At 36.4% G+C, this 19,508-nt stretch overlaps 1 protein-coding gene across 1 annotated transcript; it reads left to right on the top strand.

Annotated features, from left to right (window-relative positions):
- The first annotated feature begins 563 nt into the window (after positions 1-563).
- Positions 564-18,772, top strand: fam49ba (family with sequence similarity 49 member Ba). The gene is made up of 11 exons (XM_058760077.1): positions 564-719; positions 8,977-9,066; positions 9,764-9,885; positions 9,999-10,104; positions 11,891-12,027; positions 15,494-15,571; positions 16,324-16,440; positions 16,704-16,783; positions 16,904-17,030; positions 17,883-17,953; positions 18,085-18,772. Exons 2-11 carry the CDS (start codon positions 8,994-8,996, stop codon positions 18,149-18,151), a joined length of 978 nt encoding a protein of 325 aa, XP_058616060.1. The 5' UTR covers positions 564-719; positions 8,977-8,993; the 3' UTR covers positions 18,152-18,772.
- Positions 18,773-19,508: the final 736 nt, after the last annotated feature.

Here is a 19,508-nt window from a genome sequence, read left to right as displayed (position 1 = left end):
ATTCATTAACATCAACACTAATTGAAAAGGACACTGTCTTTTTAACTTTTTTTTTCATGAATCTTCATGAATTTCACGTACACATTAAACATTTCCCCCTCAAAATCAAGGCATTTTTGATATTAATCATGACTTAACAAGTGTCTTCCTATTTTGTGTATTATTTTAATGGAATCATTAATATATATTATTGTTATTTAAATGTTAATATAGAATTCTTTATCTTTTTTTTCACCATGTCAAAAAGTCACGTTAGTCACCATGCTTTGAAATTGAGAATGACCCATAAAGCACAACTTTACCTGTTGATTCAGCCCCACTACCGTGCAAAATAACTAGAGTATTTCTATAGTTTCATTACACAAACGTTGCTTCATTGATAAAGCGAGCGTTCTATCGTATTTGCGCTTTTCAGCGTGCAATTAGCATATCTGAGCTAAAAACATAAGTGAAAGCAAAGTCATCCAAAACAGATAGAGAACGCTACATGCATAGTAAAACTAGTCAACTTCCTCTCTCGAAATCAATTCCTTTTATAGATGTAGGCAGAGCTTGTTTAACGCTCCCACAGTCGAGTGGAGCTCAACCTGCGCGTCAAACGCAACACTTCTGATTGGCCAATCCGGAAAATGTAGACACACTTCACAATGATCCGCTGAGCAGGGTGTTCTTCAGCGTTTCCCTATATTTACTTTTCACTCAATTAACTGGAAATTAAGGTAAGAATCTTGGATTAAGATGCAATACCATTCAAAAATGCAACCTGACACCTGGCGCGAGAGAATGTTTGTTTTCTTCAGCACGCAGGTGAGGAGAGAGTCTATAAAGACGACCTGAGTGTAAAATGACTAAACTAAACTAAAACGAAGCTCAATAATAATTTGAATTAAAGTTTAAGGATTTTAAATAGATAATAATTAACTTTTACTTCACAATGTTTGTATGAAAACAAGGCGTTTGATCACATTTCACTTGACTTTGAGGTTTGTATTCATTGTAATGGACGGTGATTACAGATACATGACTTTGGCGTTATATGTTTGTTTATGTATACACTTGTCTTATGGGTAGCCTGTTTGTCTGCTGCTGAGCAGAAAAAAAAAGTAATAAAAGTAAATAAAAACCGAGACTATTTTCATGAACAAAAGCAATGGTGCGAGTTTTCAGACTTCCTCTGTGTTCAAATAGATCATGCCACTTCCTGATTTTGTTTATTCAAAACACGCATTTCAAAGCACTGCAAGTTCCTACATTTTCACTGTCATACAGCCACATGTTAAAATCTAGATTATTCGATGTAAAAAAACATTTGTTTGACATGGCTAATGGCTGTTTATTTAAATAATTGTTAATAATTTAAATATTTAAAATGTTCGTGACACAATTGCGCGGTTCATTTGAAGTAACCACAGGGTTACCACTCTTAGGCCAATGAATTTTCATAACTTTACATGACTTTTCTAAATGGGTATTCATGATTATTGAATAAGGATTTTGATTTAGGCTGATTCACTAATCAATCTTGCAGACCACTTTGTGAACTGCATTCTTTGAAGTTTTTCTCCTATGAAATAATTTAGTAGATAGGCCAATAATCATTTTAAACCCTCTTCTTTTTTTACGACTACATGGTAACTTGTGTGTTTAATTGTTGTTTGCATAAAATACGAAAGCGTGTTCTCTCTCAAGTGTGGAACGCATAGTATTTTAAGTTTAATGGGAAAAAAAATAGTGGACAATCTCGTTATTTTAGAACAGAGCATAACTATAAAATATATATTTTATAGAAATGTATATGACTTAAGAATTTCATGATGTTTGCATGACCTAATCAATTAATTTTCCAGGCCTAGAAAAAAACAAATGTTAAATTCCCTTATATTTCCATGTTTGCATGATCATGGCAACCATAGAAATCCCCAGCCTATATGAAACTACATTCTGCATGCAAGCAAATACCTTTTTTGTTTGTTTGTTGTTCATATATGCATTCATTAGTTCATCTGTAACATGTCATTGTCCTCCTCCGCAGGACTGCAGAACTGTCTGTGATGTGCAAGGCCACAGGTTTTAATTAAAGCATGAACTATAAATATTGTCACAGCATCCTTCATTATGACCTCCAGACCAGTGGTCAGCAGTAAAACACCAAGACGCGTGCAGATGTTGACTCTGCAGACTAGGCTATTTTAGCGTAATTTATAAGACTTTATTATAAACTACACTACGTATCAGCATGAGGTTTTACATGTATTGAGTGTATTTATCTATGCATTTCAACTTATATTATGTGTTATGTAAAAGGAGAATGGATCACACCATTGCTTTAGTGTTTATTGTAATTATGGTCATTATTACGCAAAAGCTAATATTGATGGACGCAAATGCATGCATAGCAGCTTTAGTTGTTTTTTCCAGACAGTAGTTTGTAAAGAGCAATATTGCCGCAAAAACACCTGCACAGCTCTAATCACTGTAAGATGCAGATCAATGTGAGATGTCAGGTTGTGCTGTGTTTCTGGATTTAGCGGAACATTCCTGTACTGCAGGGTTCGTCTAGTGGCACTTTACATGCCCTTAAGGCATGTGTGACTAACTGAAGCAGTACGCCCTTCACATGTATAGCAAGGTTTTTTTAACTACATTTTGATGCAGAGGTCTATATTGTTTTAAATATTTTATTTTTGAGTGCATGTAGAAGCTGTATAAAGACAAGATGTTAAACAAAAAAGCATTTGAGTAGACTTTATCATGGTATTATTATTGACTGTTTGCATTTTGACAGTGGTGACTGAATAAATAGTTAAAAACAGTGAGATTATACTACTGTATCTTCTTTTCAGTTTGAGAAGTATTGTTGTGAAGGAGGTAACCCTTTTTAGTGTTGGTTCAACTTCCTGGTTATGCTTTGTGGTAGGACAAGCACGCTTTATCAGGCGTTACAGTCAAACAATTCGAAAGAAAGTTGACACCTTTTTGTGGTCAGATGCTCTTTAAAAACTCTTGAGCACTGTTCTTTACTGCTAGCTCGAGGACTGCCCCAGATACATTCATATGGGCAGCTTACTTGCATTTCTGCTCTAAGATACAAAGTAAATATCATCCGTTCCCTCACGTGGTGCAAAAAAGGTATTTAGTCACTGTCTAAGAACACACAGCATGGGTGTTTTTCAGCAGTACCTGTGCAGTGAAAAAAAGCAGAGGAGAGAACAGAAACACCTGTGCTGTCATGCCAGGGGAAGCATGTTTGTACAGGCCCGATAGTTGCGGCTCACATTAGGTTTCTTGTGTTCCTGCCTGAGGTATTTTTCCATGCTGCTTGGTTTTTTCTTTGGAAGAGGTATAGAGAAGTGAATCCGGCATTTTAGTAGCATGCATTGCAGAAGTTATGTTAGTGAGTACAGGAAAGCATTTGTGAGAGAGGAAACAAGCTTGTGTTTTATAGAGGGTTTATATTTTTGCACAAAGTTTTTTGTTGGATTCAAAATATTGCTTTTTGTTCTGTTAAACTAAACTGATACTGGTTCAGGTTCGCATTTCACTTTAAAATTGATAAAAGTTACTGTATAAATATGTTTTTATAATTCATTTAAATTCATTTTATACAGGCATTTTGGTAAATTAAAAAAAGGTATAAAGGTATAGCCAGTCTTGCAAGTGAGCTTGATGGATGTCATGCAATCAACTTCATGCAGCAAACTTGCCTTCCTCTTAGTTCAGGAGGAAAGTACTGGGCCCATAAACAGCATAACTGAATGGCAAGCAAATTCTTAATCTCAATTATTTATCTTATTTATCGAGCATCTGGCTGGTCTGAGGATAGAGGATGAATCCTCATGTATATCCATAATGTATCGAACATTATTCCCCTATGAACATGAACCTTCTGACCTGGAGTTGACAAGGGATTGCCTGTCCCTGTGAGGTTTAATGATAATGTAATCTATAAATATATATGCACTATGACTTGAAACTGAGAGCACAAAGTATAAGTGCAAAAAGTAACACATGAAATTCACATGAAGTCTCAACTGTTAGCCTGTTGGCACTTGGCACTTTATGCTTTTGGTGTAAACCAGAGTTGTCAACAATTATTTCTGCATCTGATTCTCACCCCTAAAAAGGGGGTAAGGCTTCGATGTTTCAATCATTTATTTTATTAATTTATTTATTGTGATGGGCTTGATTATAGTCATGGCTTTTTTTTATTTGTATGAAATGTATTTAACAAAAATAACATTGACATGGTCCATATGTCCATATAAGGTAAAAAAAAAAAAAAAGGTGCAAATGTCAGTACCAGCCTCGTGGTTAATGCGTCGACATACAGCGCAACTGTGCTCAAGGTGAGTTCGATTCCCGTCTCGAGGTCCTTTGCCGATCCCGCTCCCCTCTTTCCTCCCAGTGCTTTCCTGTCATCTCTCTACTGTCCTATCTCAATAAAAGGCATAAAAAGCCCATAAAAATAGCTTTAAAAAAGCCCTTTCTTATTTCTGAAAAAAAAAAAAAAAAGTATTGATACAACCTAAAAATAATTAAGGTTAGTCAACTTAAAATGTTAAGTTGTATTAAGTGACAACTTTATATTATAATTAAGTTTTTTCCAAAATTTAAGTCTGGAAAACACTGCATGTTAAGATTTTATAGCAAATTGCAACAATTTGTAGTTGTGGCAAAATAATTTAAATCGTCATATTCTATAAACATTTAAAATTCAGGGCTTTTAAAACCTTTTTCAAAACTTTCGGACAAGGCTTTAGGACAGCATTTAAAGTTTTGACAAATGTTGCGTTTGAAATGTAAAATTCTAAGAAATGCACTGCAATTTCTATTTTAATTCTACTTTCAAATTCAAATTGAAGTTCTGCATCCTGATTGATAGCAAATTCAATTTAAGTTGAGGAATAAATTTAGAATTTACAGTGCATTCTCAACTGAATTCTGAATGGTGCACAACTCTGATCTGAAGTCAGCAAGGCAAGGTTTAAAACGTAGCATCTGATGTCCACCAGGTGGCAATAAAACCCTTCAGTTTCCAGGGTCTGTACACAGATACTGTAACCTTCCTGTTATGAAGTAGATATGAAATGGTATTTCTGTAGCTTTTTCAAGGTCACGTCAGCTTGACACAACATATCTTGGTCTAAAAAGTATCGTGTGTAAGGTCATATTAAGTTTTAGATTTAAAGGTCATCACGAGTCTGGTTAGATGTGTAAATCTCCGTGTCAGTTCACTGACACCTCTGTGTGCTTCAGGGAGAATGATGGTGAGGAGGGTGGATGTTGTGTCTGCATCTCTTCTAGCTTGTGGGCAGATGGGTTCAGTGTCTCTCACATCCATTGTCGCGCAGGGGCGAATGATAGACAGTTTGTGGATGATGTGGGGTTCATTTTTAGGTTTATATAAAGTTCAGCTGTGTTCCTAACAGGTTAATCAGAGACTGTTTTACAGCTACAGATCTAAATAACATAATTTGCTCTGAAGCAGTATGGGAAATCACAGAGAAATCACTAGAAATATTGTCAGAAATATTCTTTCATAGCAGACGGACTCTTAACAGCTGTCATGCCTAATGTAACAACAGTATTTTTGATTAAATCTGATTATCCTGTGGTATTTATAGGGTCTAAATGAAGGGTGCAGATGTCAGAATTTCCGTCATGCGGCGGAGGAAGGAGTGAGCGCTCTGTCTGTCTGACTCATGCCTGACGCTCCTCTGCCCTGTCACAGATGGCCAGCCCGCATACTTGTGTCCATGTGTAGACCGTCTGTCTGTCCAGGACACGCGCCTGTGTCTCTCTTTCCCTCCTGATGGTAGAAAATCAAGTCCTGGTTTTGGGTTGACATTTAATTGAGTAAAATCAGAGCAAAGTGCTTTTCTTAATATTATTAATTACATTCATGATATTTATGTTAAATCAACATTGAATAATAATTATAATAATTATATATATGTGTGTGTCTGTGTATATTATGTATATGTTAATTTAATTAATATAATACAACATAATTAATTAATTAATTAAAGAATAATAGGTAACACTTTATTTTTAGGTGTCATATAATATAATATATAATATAATATAACATTTAATTCATGAAGAATAATATAACAATTACTATTATATACAATTAACAGTAATAAAATATATGTAATTATAAAAATAAAATATTGTTATTATTTATATCCTAAAGATATATTTATTGTATTAACATTTATATTTATTTATTTATTTATTGTTACATTTATTATCATCATAATACTTGATGGTAATAAACACAGTGTTAGATTTATAAATTTCATTTATGAGATAGAAATCATTATTTATAATTCATTGCCATTTTAGTGTTATTGAATTTTATATGTACATTAAAAATAATAGGCAATTTTATTACTTAATCTTATTAATATTAACAAAAAATTATTCATATTATTACTGTATTATATAATAAATATTATAATTAATATATATGTAAACATACATAAATATGTATTACATTTATTATCATGACAATAAGTGTTTGCTTGATTCATTTCATTTTTAATGGAAGAGACAGACTCTGTGTGGCCAGAGGTGTGCGTGTGTGTGATTATTAGCCGGGAGCGACCTGCAGCAAATCTGTCCATGTCTTGCTGTTCTGGGGGTAATGTTAACCCGGTGTGACGTGGCAGTGGTGGAATCTGGGTCAGGAGGAGCGCTGTCTGTGCTCTCTGCACTGCCGCAGAACGCCTCACTGCAGAGCAGAGCCTCCCCTCCAGCCACGTGACTCTGTCGTATGAAGCAGCAGCGGGGAGGAAAAGGGTGGGGTGGTATTCTTCTCTGGTTGGGTAGTAGTAGTAGTAGTGGAGGCGAAAGCACGTGGAGGCACATGCTGTCAAACGTTGCTGCACGAGTACTGCAGTGGGGAGGAAACGGCCCTCTACATTCACACCCATCATCTAAAACCCTCTCACTCGCTCTCTCAAAACAGCACCACTGTTATTAACTGAGATGAGGACACATTCTGCTAATAGTAACTGGGATTTCAGTCCTGCTCACTGAGATGATCTAATAATTTAAATTTAGAAGCATGATTTTTGTTTTTTGGCCCACTTCAAATGTCCTTGTTACTATTTGCCTCATGAACAATTATAGTCCTTTAGTCATAATAAACACTGTAATATATAAATTTAAAAAAGATTTTATCGTCAAAATAAATGATGGTAATGAAAATACTGTGAGATTTAATTGATAAATTGTTTATTTATTATATATTTATAATTTATTAACAAGCAAAAATAAGAACAAAGTTTTTTTGAATACATAATAAATCAATAATATGATATTTATTAATTTATTCAATATTAGTTTAGAATTATTAATATATGTAACACATTAAATAATACACTTAATTTTAAGGTCCAATTCTGTATGTTAACTTACTATTAACTACAGCTTTTGCAACAATAAACTCATAATTTGCTGCTTATTAATAGTTAATAAACAGCCAATATGGTATTAATATGCATGCTAGGGAATAATGAGAATTGGTCCTTAAAATATAATATTCATAACCATTTATCATTTATATCATCATTATCATTACAGTATTAGCCTTACCAATTTCATTTATTCATTTTATTTGACAGTTTTTAAAAGCTTTGCATCTACCTAAAATCACTGAGATACTCGACCTTGAATGACATTTTGCTTTAATAATTTGTCTATCTTTAATTTGAATGTATATTTTGTAGAACCGGAGATCAAATGACATTTGTGAACATTCAAGAAAGCTTGTGAGGTTTACCCTGTCAAACTGTTCCACTTTTGAGTTAAATTTGTTTTTGAGTCACATCTCTTTTCCTAGTACTGCACTCATGATTAATTTATTTAAGTTCTTTTAAGTCCTGTCGAGTACTCCTGTGCTCCACTCCTATTGGCTGCCGGCACATTTTGGCTTGAAAAATACTTTTAGGCTCCATGGAAACAGCAGAATGTTCGGTCTCCCTCCTTAGCCAATAGGATTGCAGGGTGTGCATGCTGTAGCCAAATGAGCAGCCTCAGTTTAGATGGTACCATCCCCCCCAATCTGAGGGGTGTAAAGCTGACAGGGGGGCTTAGGCAATTCAAGACAGATCAACACAGCAGTGCTTATTTAGTCCCTTCGGTTCTTAAATCCTGAATGCCATGAGAACACGAGTATGCCAAGATATAAAGACAACACACCCCCACTCTCACTGCAGGATGCACTGTAGGTCAGTGAGACACTTTAGCGACCCATTTACCTACTTTCAAGGCTGTTCGTTTAGAGGAGAAACAAAGTCCTTCAAAGAAATAAAGAAAGTTTCTCTTTGGCTTGAACACAAAAGTCTAACCTTGGGCTTTGAATGTGTTGACATGCTGTTTAACTCTAAGGTCTGTCTGTTCTCTTGATGTTATTTAATCTGTTGTAGGCAGTGACTCACTGCAGGAGCGCTGAGCTCAGAGCGGATGAATAAGAATGAGAGTGTGCTCTTTTCAGGGAACATATGATTCTTACAACGATGTATCCTTCAGCCCAAAGGGAGGAGGACTTCGGAGTGTCAGTTTTGAACTAAAGAAGACTGCTAGAGGGCGACACGATCCTGCAGTAGGATCCACCCATGAGTGCTGCAGTCCTACTGCATTTTCAGCAGCATGCGTGCTTTCACCTGCAGGCAAACTGGGTGCGTGTTCAGGAGGGTAATGCTGCAGCATTCGGGTCTCCCCTGATTTTCGGCACTGCCCCGAACAGATGTTGCTTGCCACGCTCATACGTGTGGCCAGATGTTTGCTGTCGTGAGCACAGGTGTCACAGTTCTTGATGCGAATTGAGTCGACCTGAATGTGTTCTTGTATAGGCAAATCAAATGGTGTTTACACCGTCATTGACTTTCAAAGCGCCGCAAATCGCATGCAAAAATCATCATTCATAAAGTAGTTTGCATCACTTTTTCTTTTTATCTTGTTTTTTAGGTCTCTGACAGATCGGGATGGGGAATCTGATTAAGGTTCTCACACGAGACATTGACAACAACGCAGGGAACTTTTTCCTGGACTTTGAAAGTAAGTGAATAAACAATAACAACCTGTATTATCTGATACTGAGGGCTGGGAGAAATAGCACCTACTCACAAATTATTTACAGTAATTGTGCTGACAATATAACATGAAGCAACACTGTGAATATTGTAATAATATTTTTATTGTAAACAACATTATGTAGTATATAATATAATATTATAATTTTATTAATATTATTAATTACTATCAACTATTACTAATTGCTATAACTATATATAATGAATTAATAATAATATTTCATCATCATTATAATAATAATTACTGTTACCATTTACTGTAATAATGATCATAATAATCATATTTATTATAAATAACATTAATATTACTACTACTATATATAGTTTTTATTTGATTAGTAATAATAATATTTATTAATAATTACTATTGGACTATTTAATAATAATAAAAAATAAATAAAAAATAAAATATATATATAAAAATAAGCTTTTATTATTTATGACTATATGTTTTTATTGCATTTAACTTCTTACATCTAATAAGCTACAATGGTTGAAATGGCAGTTCCTCTAATAGGAAAAAACATAATTTCAAAAATAGTGAAACCGAAAATTGAAATATATGGATAAAAATATTTAAGCAATAACACTCCACCTCGAATTCAATCAAAGATATGAAATGCAGCAGCACATCTAAGACTGAGCTGATTTCTCCTCTGCAGATGCCAAGCCCACAGAAGCTGAGAGGAGAGTATGGGAGGAGGTCAATGAGGTGCTAACAGAGGCTGTGAGTGTATTACAGGACCTGCAGTCATATAGCGGTGCAGGTGAAGCCATCAGGCAGGCGAGTACATGCATAATGCACTTCTTCTTCAAGCATCAGCCTGGGCTTTATGTTACTTTGCATGATGAGATCTCTTTATGCTGTGTTTAAGCGTGTGCATGTTGTCTCCTCAGGCCATACAGCATCCCAATGATGAGCGTGTGCAAGAGAGCGCGTGGGCCGCTGTGGTGCCGCTGGTTGGCAAACTAAAGAAGTTTTATGAGTTCTCACTAAAACTGGGTATGTCGTTTTCTCTTTGCTTTAATGTGCACAGCAAACAACACTATTAATAATTATAACGCGTGTGGCTATTTTTACCCAGAGGCACAGTTGATAAATGAGAGGACATTTTTAATGATCTACTCTCCCACAATTCCTCACAGGGATGTATGGTACACTGACCCACTTACCATATACTGTAGTATTAGCATCTGCTCTGGACTGTGTTTTGATTTTCAGAGATGATCCTTCTTGAAGCTTAATTCAGCGGTATGATGGAACACATTACTGTAACAGCGTGTATGTCAGCAGCCAGCAATAGCGAGATTATATAAGACTAGGCATTACTAAACTGCCCTTACTCTTACGTCAGCTCATACGCTCTTACTCAAGCCTTTCTCAATTAAACAAATGTAACCAGAGAGCTGAAATCACCCTACCGTCATACTGCTATATATGTAACAAGCAATGTCACATGAGCAAGACTGCATTTGTAATAAATATAAGGACTCGAGCCTAAAGTTGAATCGCAGCTACATGACTTTGCACAATATATCATACAACATATTTTGAAAATATTCTTGGGAAGTCGTATTTCTGTTCTGATTCAGTGCATGTTCCTAGGGAACAAGCCATAAACAGAGCAGCAGTGCATCATAATTGGATTAGCATGCTCTTTGGGCAAGGCCAGTTTCTTTCACCACATCCAGCAAAAACGCAGCTCTTGTCATCTCTGACAGTGCACACCCCAGATTTACTGTACCTTCATGATAAATTCATTATCCTCAAAGTAAATACATTTTCTGGAACATACAGCACCATTCAGAAGTTTGGAGTCTGTAAGATTTTTATTTTTATTTTTAAAGAAGTCTCTTATGGTCACCAAGGCATTATTTCATGAAAAATACAATAAAAACAGTAATATTGCAAAATACTAATACAATTTTAAAATGTTTTGTGTATATGCTGATTTATTATCAATTATTAGCAATGTTGGAAATACTTGATACATCCTTTGATTGAATAGAAAAAAAACAGTATTTGTGAAATTGAAATGTTTTGCAACATTATAAATTTCTTAACTCTCACTTCTGATGAATTTAATGCATTTTTGCAGCGTATGACAGCTGTACAGTACGTATGTAGCTCAACTGATGTAGCATGATTCTAACAAAGGCAAGCTTCTGAGTTTGACATGCATATTGATAAAACATATAACTTGAATGCACTAAAAATCTGACAACTGAGTACATGTGGCGTGGATGCTACGGTTGATATGGAAAATCACATAGCATTTGGAAAATTCATATTATCCAATTAAATCCAAAGATTGATACTGTACTTGGTGCAGCAATGGGAAAGTCCATGTTAACTAATTTGTTCTGCTAATCAGTATTTGCAGAAATATTTTGTCTTATAATTTTGTATGTCTCAAAGTATGTGATATGCTCTGTGAAAAATGTGGTTGTTTTTACTTTTTATGCTCTGTCTGTGCTTGTAAGTCTGTGGGTTTGAGTGATTCAGATGGAGGGTTTGATGTTGAGAAATAGGTCATGACCTAATTAAACATGACATGGCCCTTAATCACACATCAACACCAGCCAATAGCAGTGCTCTCTCTGGAGGAGAGGCTCTGGTGAAACATCAAAGGGTCAGACTGACCTAACATCTCTCTGTCAAGCACAGCTGTGTTCCTCTGCCAGACACTCTGTTTCTCTGCCTCATTTTTTGTTAAAATAGAGCGACCATAACCCAGTATTATCCATCAAAAGCATTAGCAGTTCTGTTTCTTCTGTGTCTTGTGTAGAAGACGCTCTGCAGGGCCTGTTGGAGTTTCTCACCAGCTCACGCTGCAGCCCAACTCAGCATCTGGAGCAGGAGCAGGCGCTGGCACGGCAGTTTGCTGAGATTTTGCATTTCACGCTGCGCTTCGATGAGCTGAAGGTAACCAGGCAACCTCTGGTCACACCCATTCTGCACATGTCTAATCTTTCTTGCTTCAAGATGGGCAAAATCAACAATTTGGCAGAATGAGAGGATGTGGAGCAAAAGTGTTTGCTAGTGGCACTCCAGTATTCTGTCTTTAATCTCAGACTTCCAAAAATCTGTAATTAACTCATCTGACCATTAAAAATCTGTGAATTATATTTATACTGGCAGTGATTATGCAATATCTTTTTAAACCGCAGGGGAAGGTATAAAAACACTTTCCATCTACCTATTTTTATGCACGTTTTTGGGCTATCGCACAAAAAATGCTGAATAGAAACGCCAAGATGCGCATAAATTCTAAAAAAGCACATAAAAAGATACAGATACATTTCTTTATCCGAGAAAAAAAAAATATACAACCTGAATTCCGGAAATGTCGGGACGTTTTTTAAATTTGAATAAAATGAAAACTAAAAGACTTTCAAATCACATGAGCTAATATTTTATTCACAATAGAACATAGAGAACATAACAAATGTTTAAACACAGAAATTTTACACTTTTATCCACCTAAATGAGCTCATTTCAAATTTGATTTGTTAAAAAACATCCCAATATTTCCGTAATTTGGGTTGTATGTGCATAGACTCTATGGTGGAATCACATTTACCTAATAAATTTCTCGATGCCCATCAAAAAAGTCATGTGACTTTGCACAATGGGAAGGCATAACTGGACTAACCAGCAGACTGTTCTCATTACACAGCTGAAATATTGTTTTGGTCATTTTGAAATGCCTGAGCCAAAGTCTGTTGTCAAAGTGGTTCGGTATAACAACCTCCCAGAACTGTCTTAACATGACTGCGCTCCCAAACAGCAGGCATCCGCCTCCAAAAGTAAGATAAAAGTAAAATATGGCCGCCTTTATTACGTTATGTCTGTAATTTATAAAATACGAAAAAAGACCCACAGTGGCTTCTCCTATTGCAGCAAATTACCTTGTTCTTTGTTCTCTTTGTCTCATTGGATGGAATTCGCAATTCATGCTTTATTCGCAAATGTTTTATCCAATATTCCAATTTTGCACATAAGTAAAATTAGCAGTTTTGGATGGAAACATAGCTACTGTAATAATTACTGTCTTCAGATCCAATTATATCCTTTTAAATTTGGATTTAAAGTAGAATCATACATTATTAACACATTTATTCTCACTATTCCAGAATATTTACCTTATTAGGCCTATAAGTCCGATTCAGTCTCCATATTCTGTAGCTTATAGAAACAAATGAATTTAAAATATAAACACTGGACATTAAAAGACTAAAACTGCACCTTATCTCTGTGTTTGACTGTGCATTTTGTGAATCCTTCAAGGAAACGTGCTGCATTGCAACACACATCATGCACTGATTTTGGACTCATTTAGTACAATTTTACACTGATTTTCCCCCAACCACACATATACAAAAATTCCATCTAGGCTAAGTGATATATTGTCTATATCGAGGATTGGACTAGGTAACTGACTTCCGGTGTCATGGGGATCGCCATTGAGCAATAGAGGCAGAGAATAGGCCGATATTCCCATCCAGCATTTAAAGAAAAATTCAAACCTGCCACAATTGTCCTCCATAGTGGTGTGCTTGCTGGTGGATTGTGGCTGGTGGAAGCTGTTTGCCTTCTCTTAATCTTAGCGGGCGACGTGGAGAGGCAAGCGTGGCATTTCAGACACAATGTTTAGGCCGGAGAGAACACGCGGCAAACAACACTGTTTGGAGCAACAGGTGGCACAGAACCAAGAGAATCCCACACACTTACGCAAATTGAATCCCTTCAAAAAGAAGTTATGGACTTAAGAGAACTTGTTGAAAAGTGTGTGGAGACCGTCGAGAGACTTGAGCATGAAAATGCTGAACTTTGGGAAAGGCATGAGCGCATGGAAAATCAGAATAGACGGGATAATCTAGTATTTTATGACATCCCGGAGTCGGATCGAGAAACATGGGAAGAAAGTGAGAAAAAGGTGCAGGACCATGTTACTAAACATCTTGATCTGGGTAGAGCCAAAAGTGATGTTGAACTCCCGATTGAATGCACTCACCGTGTTGGAAAGGGCCAGTGGTGGTCCATTTCAGCAGGTGGAAGGACAAGGAAGAGATTCTACAGAAAGTACGGGAATGGCATGAACGAAGTAATGCTGAAGATGATGGAATAAATGGCCGAATTCGTGTGTCGGAGGACTTTAGTGCTCGGGTGCGTGAGATACGGAGAAAGCTGGTTAACTACATGTAAACTCTACGTCAAAATCAACCAAATATACGGATGTCACTTTCGTTTTTATAAATTACTTGGTAGAGTTTTTACTTATGACATCGAGTCTGAGTCTGTGGTTGAAATTGGATTGAACAATGAACTTGAAGGAACATCTGACACTCGTGTAAAGTAGGACGATGGCCTCGGCCCAAATGAACTCACTATAATCGCATGGAATGTTCAAGGGTTAAAGACTAAAGTCAACAATAGTGAGTTTTTGCACACATTGCGGGGAAACTCTATTTATTTGAGTGTTTGAGTCACAAGATGAGACTGAGTTTTGTCATTTATTGGCTGATTATACATGTTTTTGTCTTGTGCATAAGCGTCTGTAAAATTTTGGTCGTAATATTGGAGGTATCTGTGTTTATGTACATGATTTTATTGTGAAATATTTTTCTTGGATTTGTGAAGTGATTCAGGGTATGCATGGAGATTGGCATTGTATATATTTCATGGAATGAAAAAAAGATTATCTGCCATGTGATTATGATTTTGTGGAACTATGGGCCGAGAGGCCATGTATTCCTGAAATAAATTTGAAACTGAAACCGATATATTTTAGCTTTAAAACTGCAAAAATGCACTAAAATATGACAGCTTTCATTTTATACATCTATAACATGCATTTAGAAAATAGATTGGGTGAATTTTCATTTCATGACAACTAAAAAAATGTTACATCCTAAGCTGCTTTTATTTCTTAGCAGTTTCGTTCCTTCACACATATTGCGATTGCTATAGAGAAGGTGTATGATAGAATTTATTGGTAAGCCACTGAATTTTGTATCAAATTATTTAACTTAATTAGCTCTGTAGTGATTCAGCTAATTAGTTGAACTAATGGAACACAAAGTCCAGTTGCCACCAATTAGTCAAATTAATGGAAAACTAAGTGCACTCGCTTTCAACGGTGCCATAGAGAATCTGTTGTTGTCTAGATTACTGCACTGATGAAGTCTGTCACAAAACCCAGCGGTGGATGAAATGGCCATATGCTCTTTTGATTTTCTAGCTGCTCACTCAAATTCATACATTCACAGTAAAATGAAAAATGCATGAATGCCATGTTTACATGTTTCCCATTCCCGTATTCAGCAGAAATGCAATATTCAGCTGCCAGTTCTGCATTTAAATGCTCACCTGCTCTCTCTCTCTCCAGATGACCAACCCGGCCATCCAGAATGACTTCAGCTACTACAGAAGGACCCTGAGCCGCATGCGTATCATCAACCAAACAGTGAGTAAACCTGCTCCGTATGGAAATGTGGCTCATTATCAGACGGCTTATGTTTTAGTAATACCCCATTCCCCCGTGTCACAGGGGTTAATGGGAGCTCTTCTGTTCTCTAATGGTCTGGATCATTAGGTGGCAGAGCGGCACAAGATCCTGAGTCAGGGAAACATGAGATATTGCACTCATCTCATCCTCTCCATCTTTTCCTGCTATTTATTTTGTACGTCTCCCTCCCGCTTTTATCTTTTAGCTGACACAGAGCTGAAGTGCGTTTGGTTGACGTCGAGTCAGTAACGCATGCTAACGACTTCAGGCTCATTAGCGTGTGCTATATCATCAGGGAGCGGCTCAGCAGGGGTTGACACCGAGGATCGTTGACCTTGCCTCGCCAATTAAAAGCACTCTCTGAGAGGAATAATTACGACAGCCGCTTTCATCTCATGAAACATGAGCTCGGCTGTGGAAGAGCACGTATTAGGAATTCTGGACATGTCTGCAGTCTGTGGATTAAAGCAGGATTTACATTCACTTTTTAGCATAGAGTAATGAATGAAATGTTTCAAGTCAGCTAAAATGCATTTTCAACGCACCAGAATGCCCAATTTCTACATCCATTTCCATGATTAACTACTTAAGTAAAGCTGACCAAGGAAAAGCCCAACGCCTTAACTGACCCCTTTAGTTTAAATCTTCAAAAGTGTGGATTTTTCACATTTAGATACTGAAAAAAAACCCCATGTGTGTTCTTTCTACAGGCAGAAGAGCATAATGAGGTTGACAACGAACTGGCCAATCGCATGTCTCTCTTCTACGCTAATGCCACGCCCATGCTGAAAACGTTAAGCGATGCTACAACTAAATTTGTATCAAAGGTAAGTGGTTGTTAAATTCTGCTTTATTTTGATTATACCAGTTCTTACACAACACAAACCACTCAAATGGGTGTTAAATAAATGGACAAACAAGTCCAGATGCTCATGAATAAATTCTACCTAATTAGTTCTCAAAAAATACATGATATACTACGGCAATGCGTCTATATAAAAATGTTTCTCCATCACTTTCACTTCCAAACCACTGTTTTCTCATTACAAACCATCGTAACTAAGACATTTTGCTCTCTCTATCTGACCAGCATGCAGAACTGCCCGTAGAGAACACAACAGATTGTCTGAGTACGATGGCAAGTGTGTGTAAAGTCATGTTAGAGACACCGTAAGTTATATGTTTGTTTAATCACTGGCCTTTTTATTCTTCTGTAGCAGCCTGTAACTTTTTAATTCATCCTCTCTCTCTCTCTGTGTGTGTGTGTGTGTGTGTGCGTGCATTGATCAGGGAGTACCGCACTCGTTTTGCCAGTGAGGACACAGTGTTATTCTGTCTGCGTGTGATGGTGGGGGTGATCATCTTATACGACTACGTCCATCCAGCTGGAGCTTTCGTAAAATCCTCCAAAATCGATGTATGCTTTATTTCTGGTCCTTTTAGTAAAAGTTATTTTGGTTACACTTTACAATAAGGTGTCATTTGTTAACATTAGTTAATGTATTAACTAACATGAACAAACGATGAACAATGCATTTATTACACTATTTATTAATCTTTGTTAATGTTAGTTAATGAAAATACAGTTGTTCTTTGTTTATTCATGTTAGTTCACAGTGCATTAACTAATGTTAACAAACACAACTTGTGATTTTAATAATGCATTAGTAAATGCTGAAATTAACATTAACTAAGATTAATAAATGCTGTAGAAGTATTTTTCATTCTTCATGTTTACTAATGTTGTTAACTAATGAACATTATTGTAAAGTGTTACCGTTATTTTATTTAAATGTATTCCTTTAATTCAATTACAGTACATTAATATGCTGATTAGTTGATCAAATTAAATCAAGATTTTATATTTGTAAATAGATTAATTAGGGTTCAGTTTAACACATTGTTAAAACAAATGCAAAATAGTTACTAACTAAATTGATTTGCTAATGTGTCTAATTACAAAGCAAATACAAATCTGAGTTAAAAATACAAATACAGTGATTTAAATCAAATTTTAAAAATATATTTTATGTGTAAATAATTTAATTAGGGCTGTCAGTTTAACAGTACAATATGTAAAAAAAAATAATTAAAAAAATAATGCATTTGATCACCAAATAAGCATTTAAATCAGTAATTTCTGATTAAATGCAAAATACTTTATTGTACTAAATTAATGTGATCACCCCAATTAAAAGCAAACCACATACAAATACAAAGCAAAAAATACAATTTATATAATATTATTGTCTGTCTTTGTATGATACAGATGAAAGGATGCATTAAGGTACTGCGGTATCAGCCGCCCAACAGTGTGGAGGGGCTTCTCAATGCCCTCAGGTCTGTAAGCTTTACTGGACTCTTACAGTATGATAGAAATCTATATAAGACTTTGTTTCTGCCACAAACCATGCAGTATATAACCATGCAGATTTTCATTGCATTTAAACATTCTCTCTTGATTCTCACAGGTACACAACAAAACATTTGAACGATGAGACTACCTCCAAGCAAATCAAAAACATGTTACAAGCTTGACTGTGTCTGCCAAAAGTATTAGCTCTCGAATACATTGGACGAGACGCTTCAGCAGTTTTAGTAATACAACGAGAATAGCCATGTATCATGTGGCAGCTACTGTTATCAGTCTGTTTTTCTGTTGTAGTTTTGTTTTTTACATCTTATCCTGTTAGACTTAGTCATGTGTGGCCTTTAGATTTCAAAGACACTTCTTTGTTGTGTGGAGTCCAACAAAGATGAGCTTCGTTCATTCCCTTCCCATGTTTTCTTCAGTTGACTGAGTGCCCAGGCAGGACCACAAATAATGTATTGCTTTTTTAAATAACATAATTTACTGTGATTTTTATTAACATGACTCTTTTGAACTGAATAAAGCTATTTTAGCCAAAAGGACTGTGAATGGCTGACGGCTCATACAGGAAGGGCTTCTTTGAAACAGGCCACTGAAATCACCGTACTCTCACCACTTTACTACGTGCAAAATAATTAGTTCTAAACCCACATCCTTTTACCTAACAAAGTCCAGGATTATTCATTTCCCCTGACAGTGTCTACTCCAGAACGTCATCGTATAATGTCCTTTCAAATGTTCTTTTGCTTTTTGGAGCCAGAAATAAACAAACATGTGGTTGAAATTTAGCCCTGTTATGAGTTAGCATCTCTTCAACTTTCCCCCAAAAACCAAAATCAGAATGTTCAGAAATTCCGGGCTGTCCATTTGATGGTCAGCTGACTCTGCTGGATTAGTCAGTAGAATGAGATTCCCACATCATCCAGCCCAGGAAGTGGGAGTTTGTTCTACAGAAGTATGAGTAATACATTCCCTGCTCTGACACACTGTGGAGTATTTGATCTCAGCCCTGCTCCATCTGCACGGGACACCCCTCCAAGTTTGTATTGCCATGCTATCTGCTCTGTATCTGTGACCTCCGCCGTGTTTTTTCTCACTCGACGGCTCGCACACAGTTTCCTCCTGTTTGTCTGGCTGCTCAGCGTGTGTCATCAGCGAGCGCATACCTTCCCAACTGCGGAGTGTGTGATTCTTGCCCCCACTGTCCTTTCTCCTGGTCGGAAGCACACTGTTTTTTTAATGGCTTTCCTGATGAGCTCCGACACTTTTCCCAGGAGACTGCTGTGGACCATATTCTTGTCTATTTATTCTTTCCTCTCTGTGTTCTGTGAGAAAAGCAACTTCTGATGACTTCCTGCCAATAACTCTGCGTGTGCGACCCATAATTCCAGAGCACTACCTCACCGTATGGCCGCTGTAATGTAGACCAAACACCATATGTTCCATTAGATTTCCCACTGCTGCCTGGATTCTGACTTCACAACAAATAAGTAAAAACAAGCACGAAGAGACAAAAGACTATGT

This window comes from Onychostoma macrolepis, chromosome 02 (assembly GCF_012432095.1).
Source record: "Onychostoma macrolepis isolate SWU-2019 chromosome 02, ASM1243209v1, whole genome shotgun sequence".
Taxonomy (NCBI): domain Eukaryota; kingdom Metazoa; phylum Chordata; class Actinopteri; order Cypriniformes; family Cyprinidae; genus Onychostoma; species Onychostoma macrolepis.
Note: the sequence above shows the minus strand (reverse complement) of the source record. Positions and strands in the feature narration are given on the sequence as shown.

What these genes read in the sequence shown, in the direction of transcription:
- fam49ba (XM_058760077.1), top strand. Translation starts at nt 8,994, where the DNA reads ATGGGGAATCTGATTAAGGTTCTCACACGAGACATTGACAACAACGCA. An exon ending in CAGGTGAAGCCATCAGGCAG is followed by an intron (nt 9,886 to 9,998) that starts GCGAGTACATGC and finishes TTGTCTCCTCAG; the next exon opens with GCCATACAGCATCCCAATGA. An exon ending in TGCGTATCATCAACCAAACA is followed by an intron (nt 15,572 to 16,323) that starts GTGAGTAAACCT and finishes TTCTTTCTACAG; the next exon opens with GCAGAAGAGCATAATGAGGT.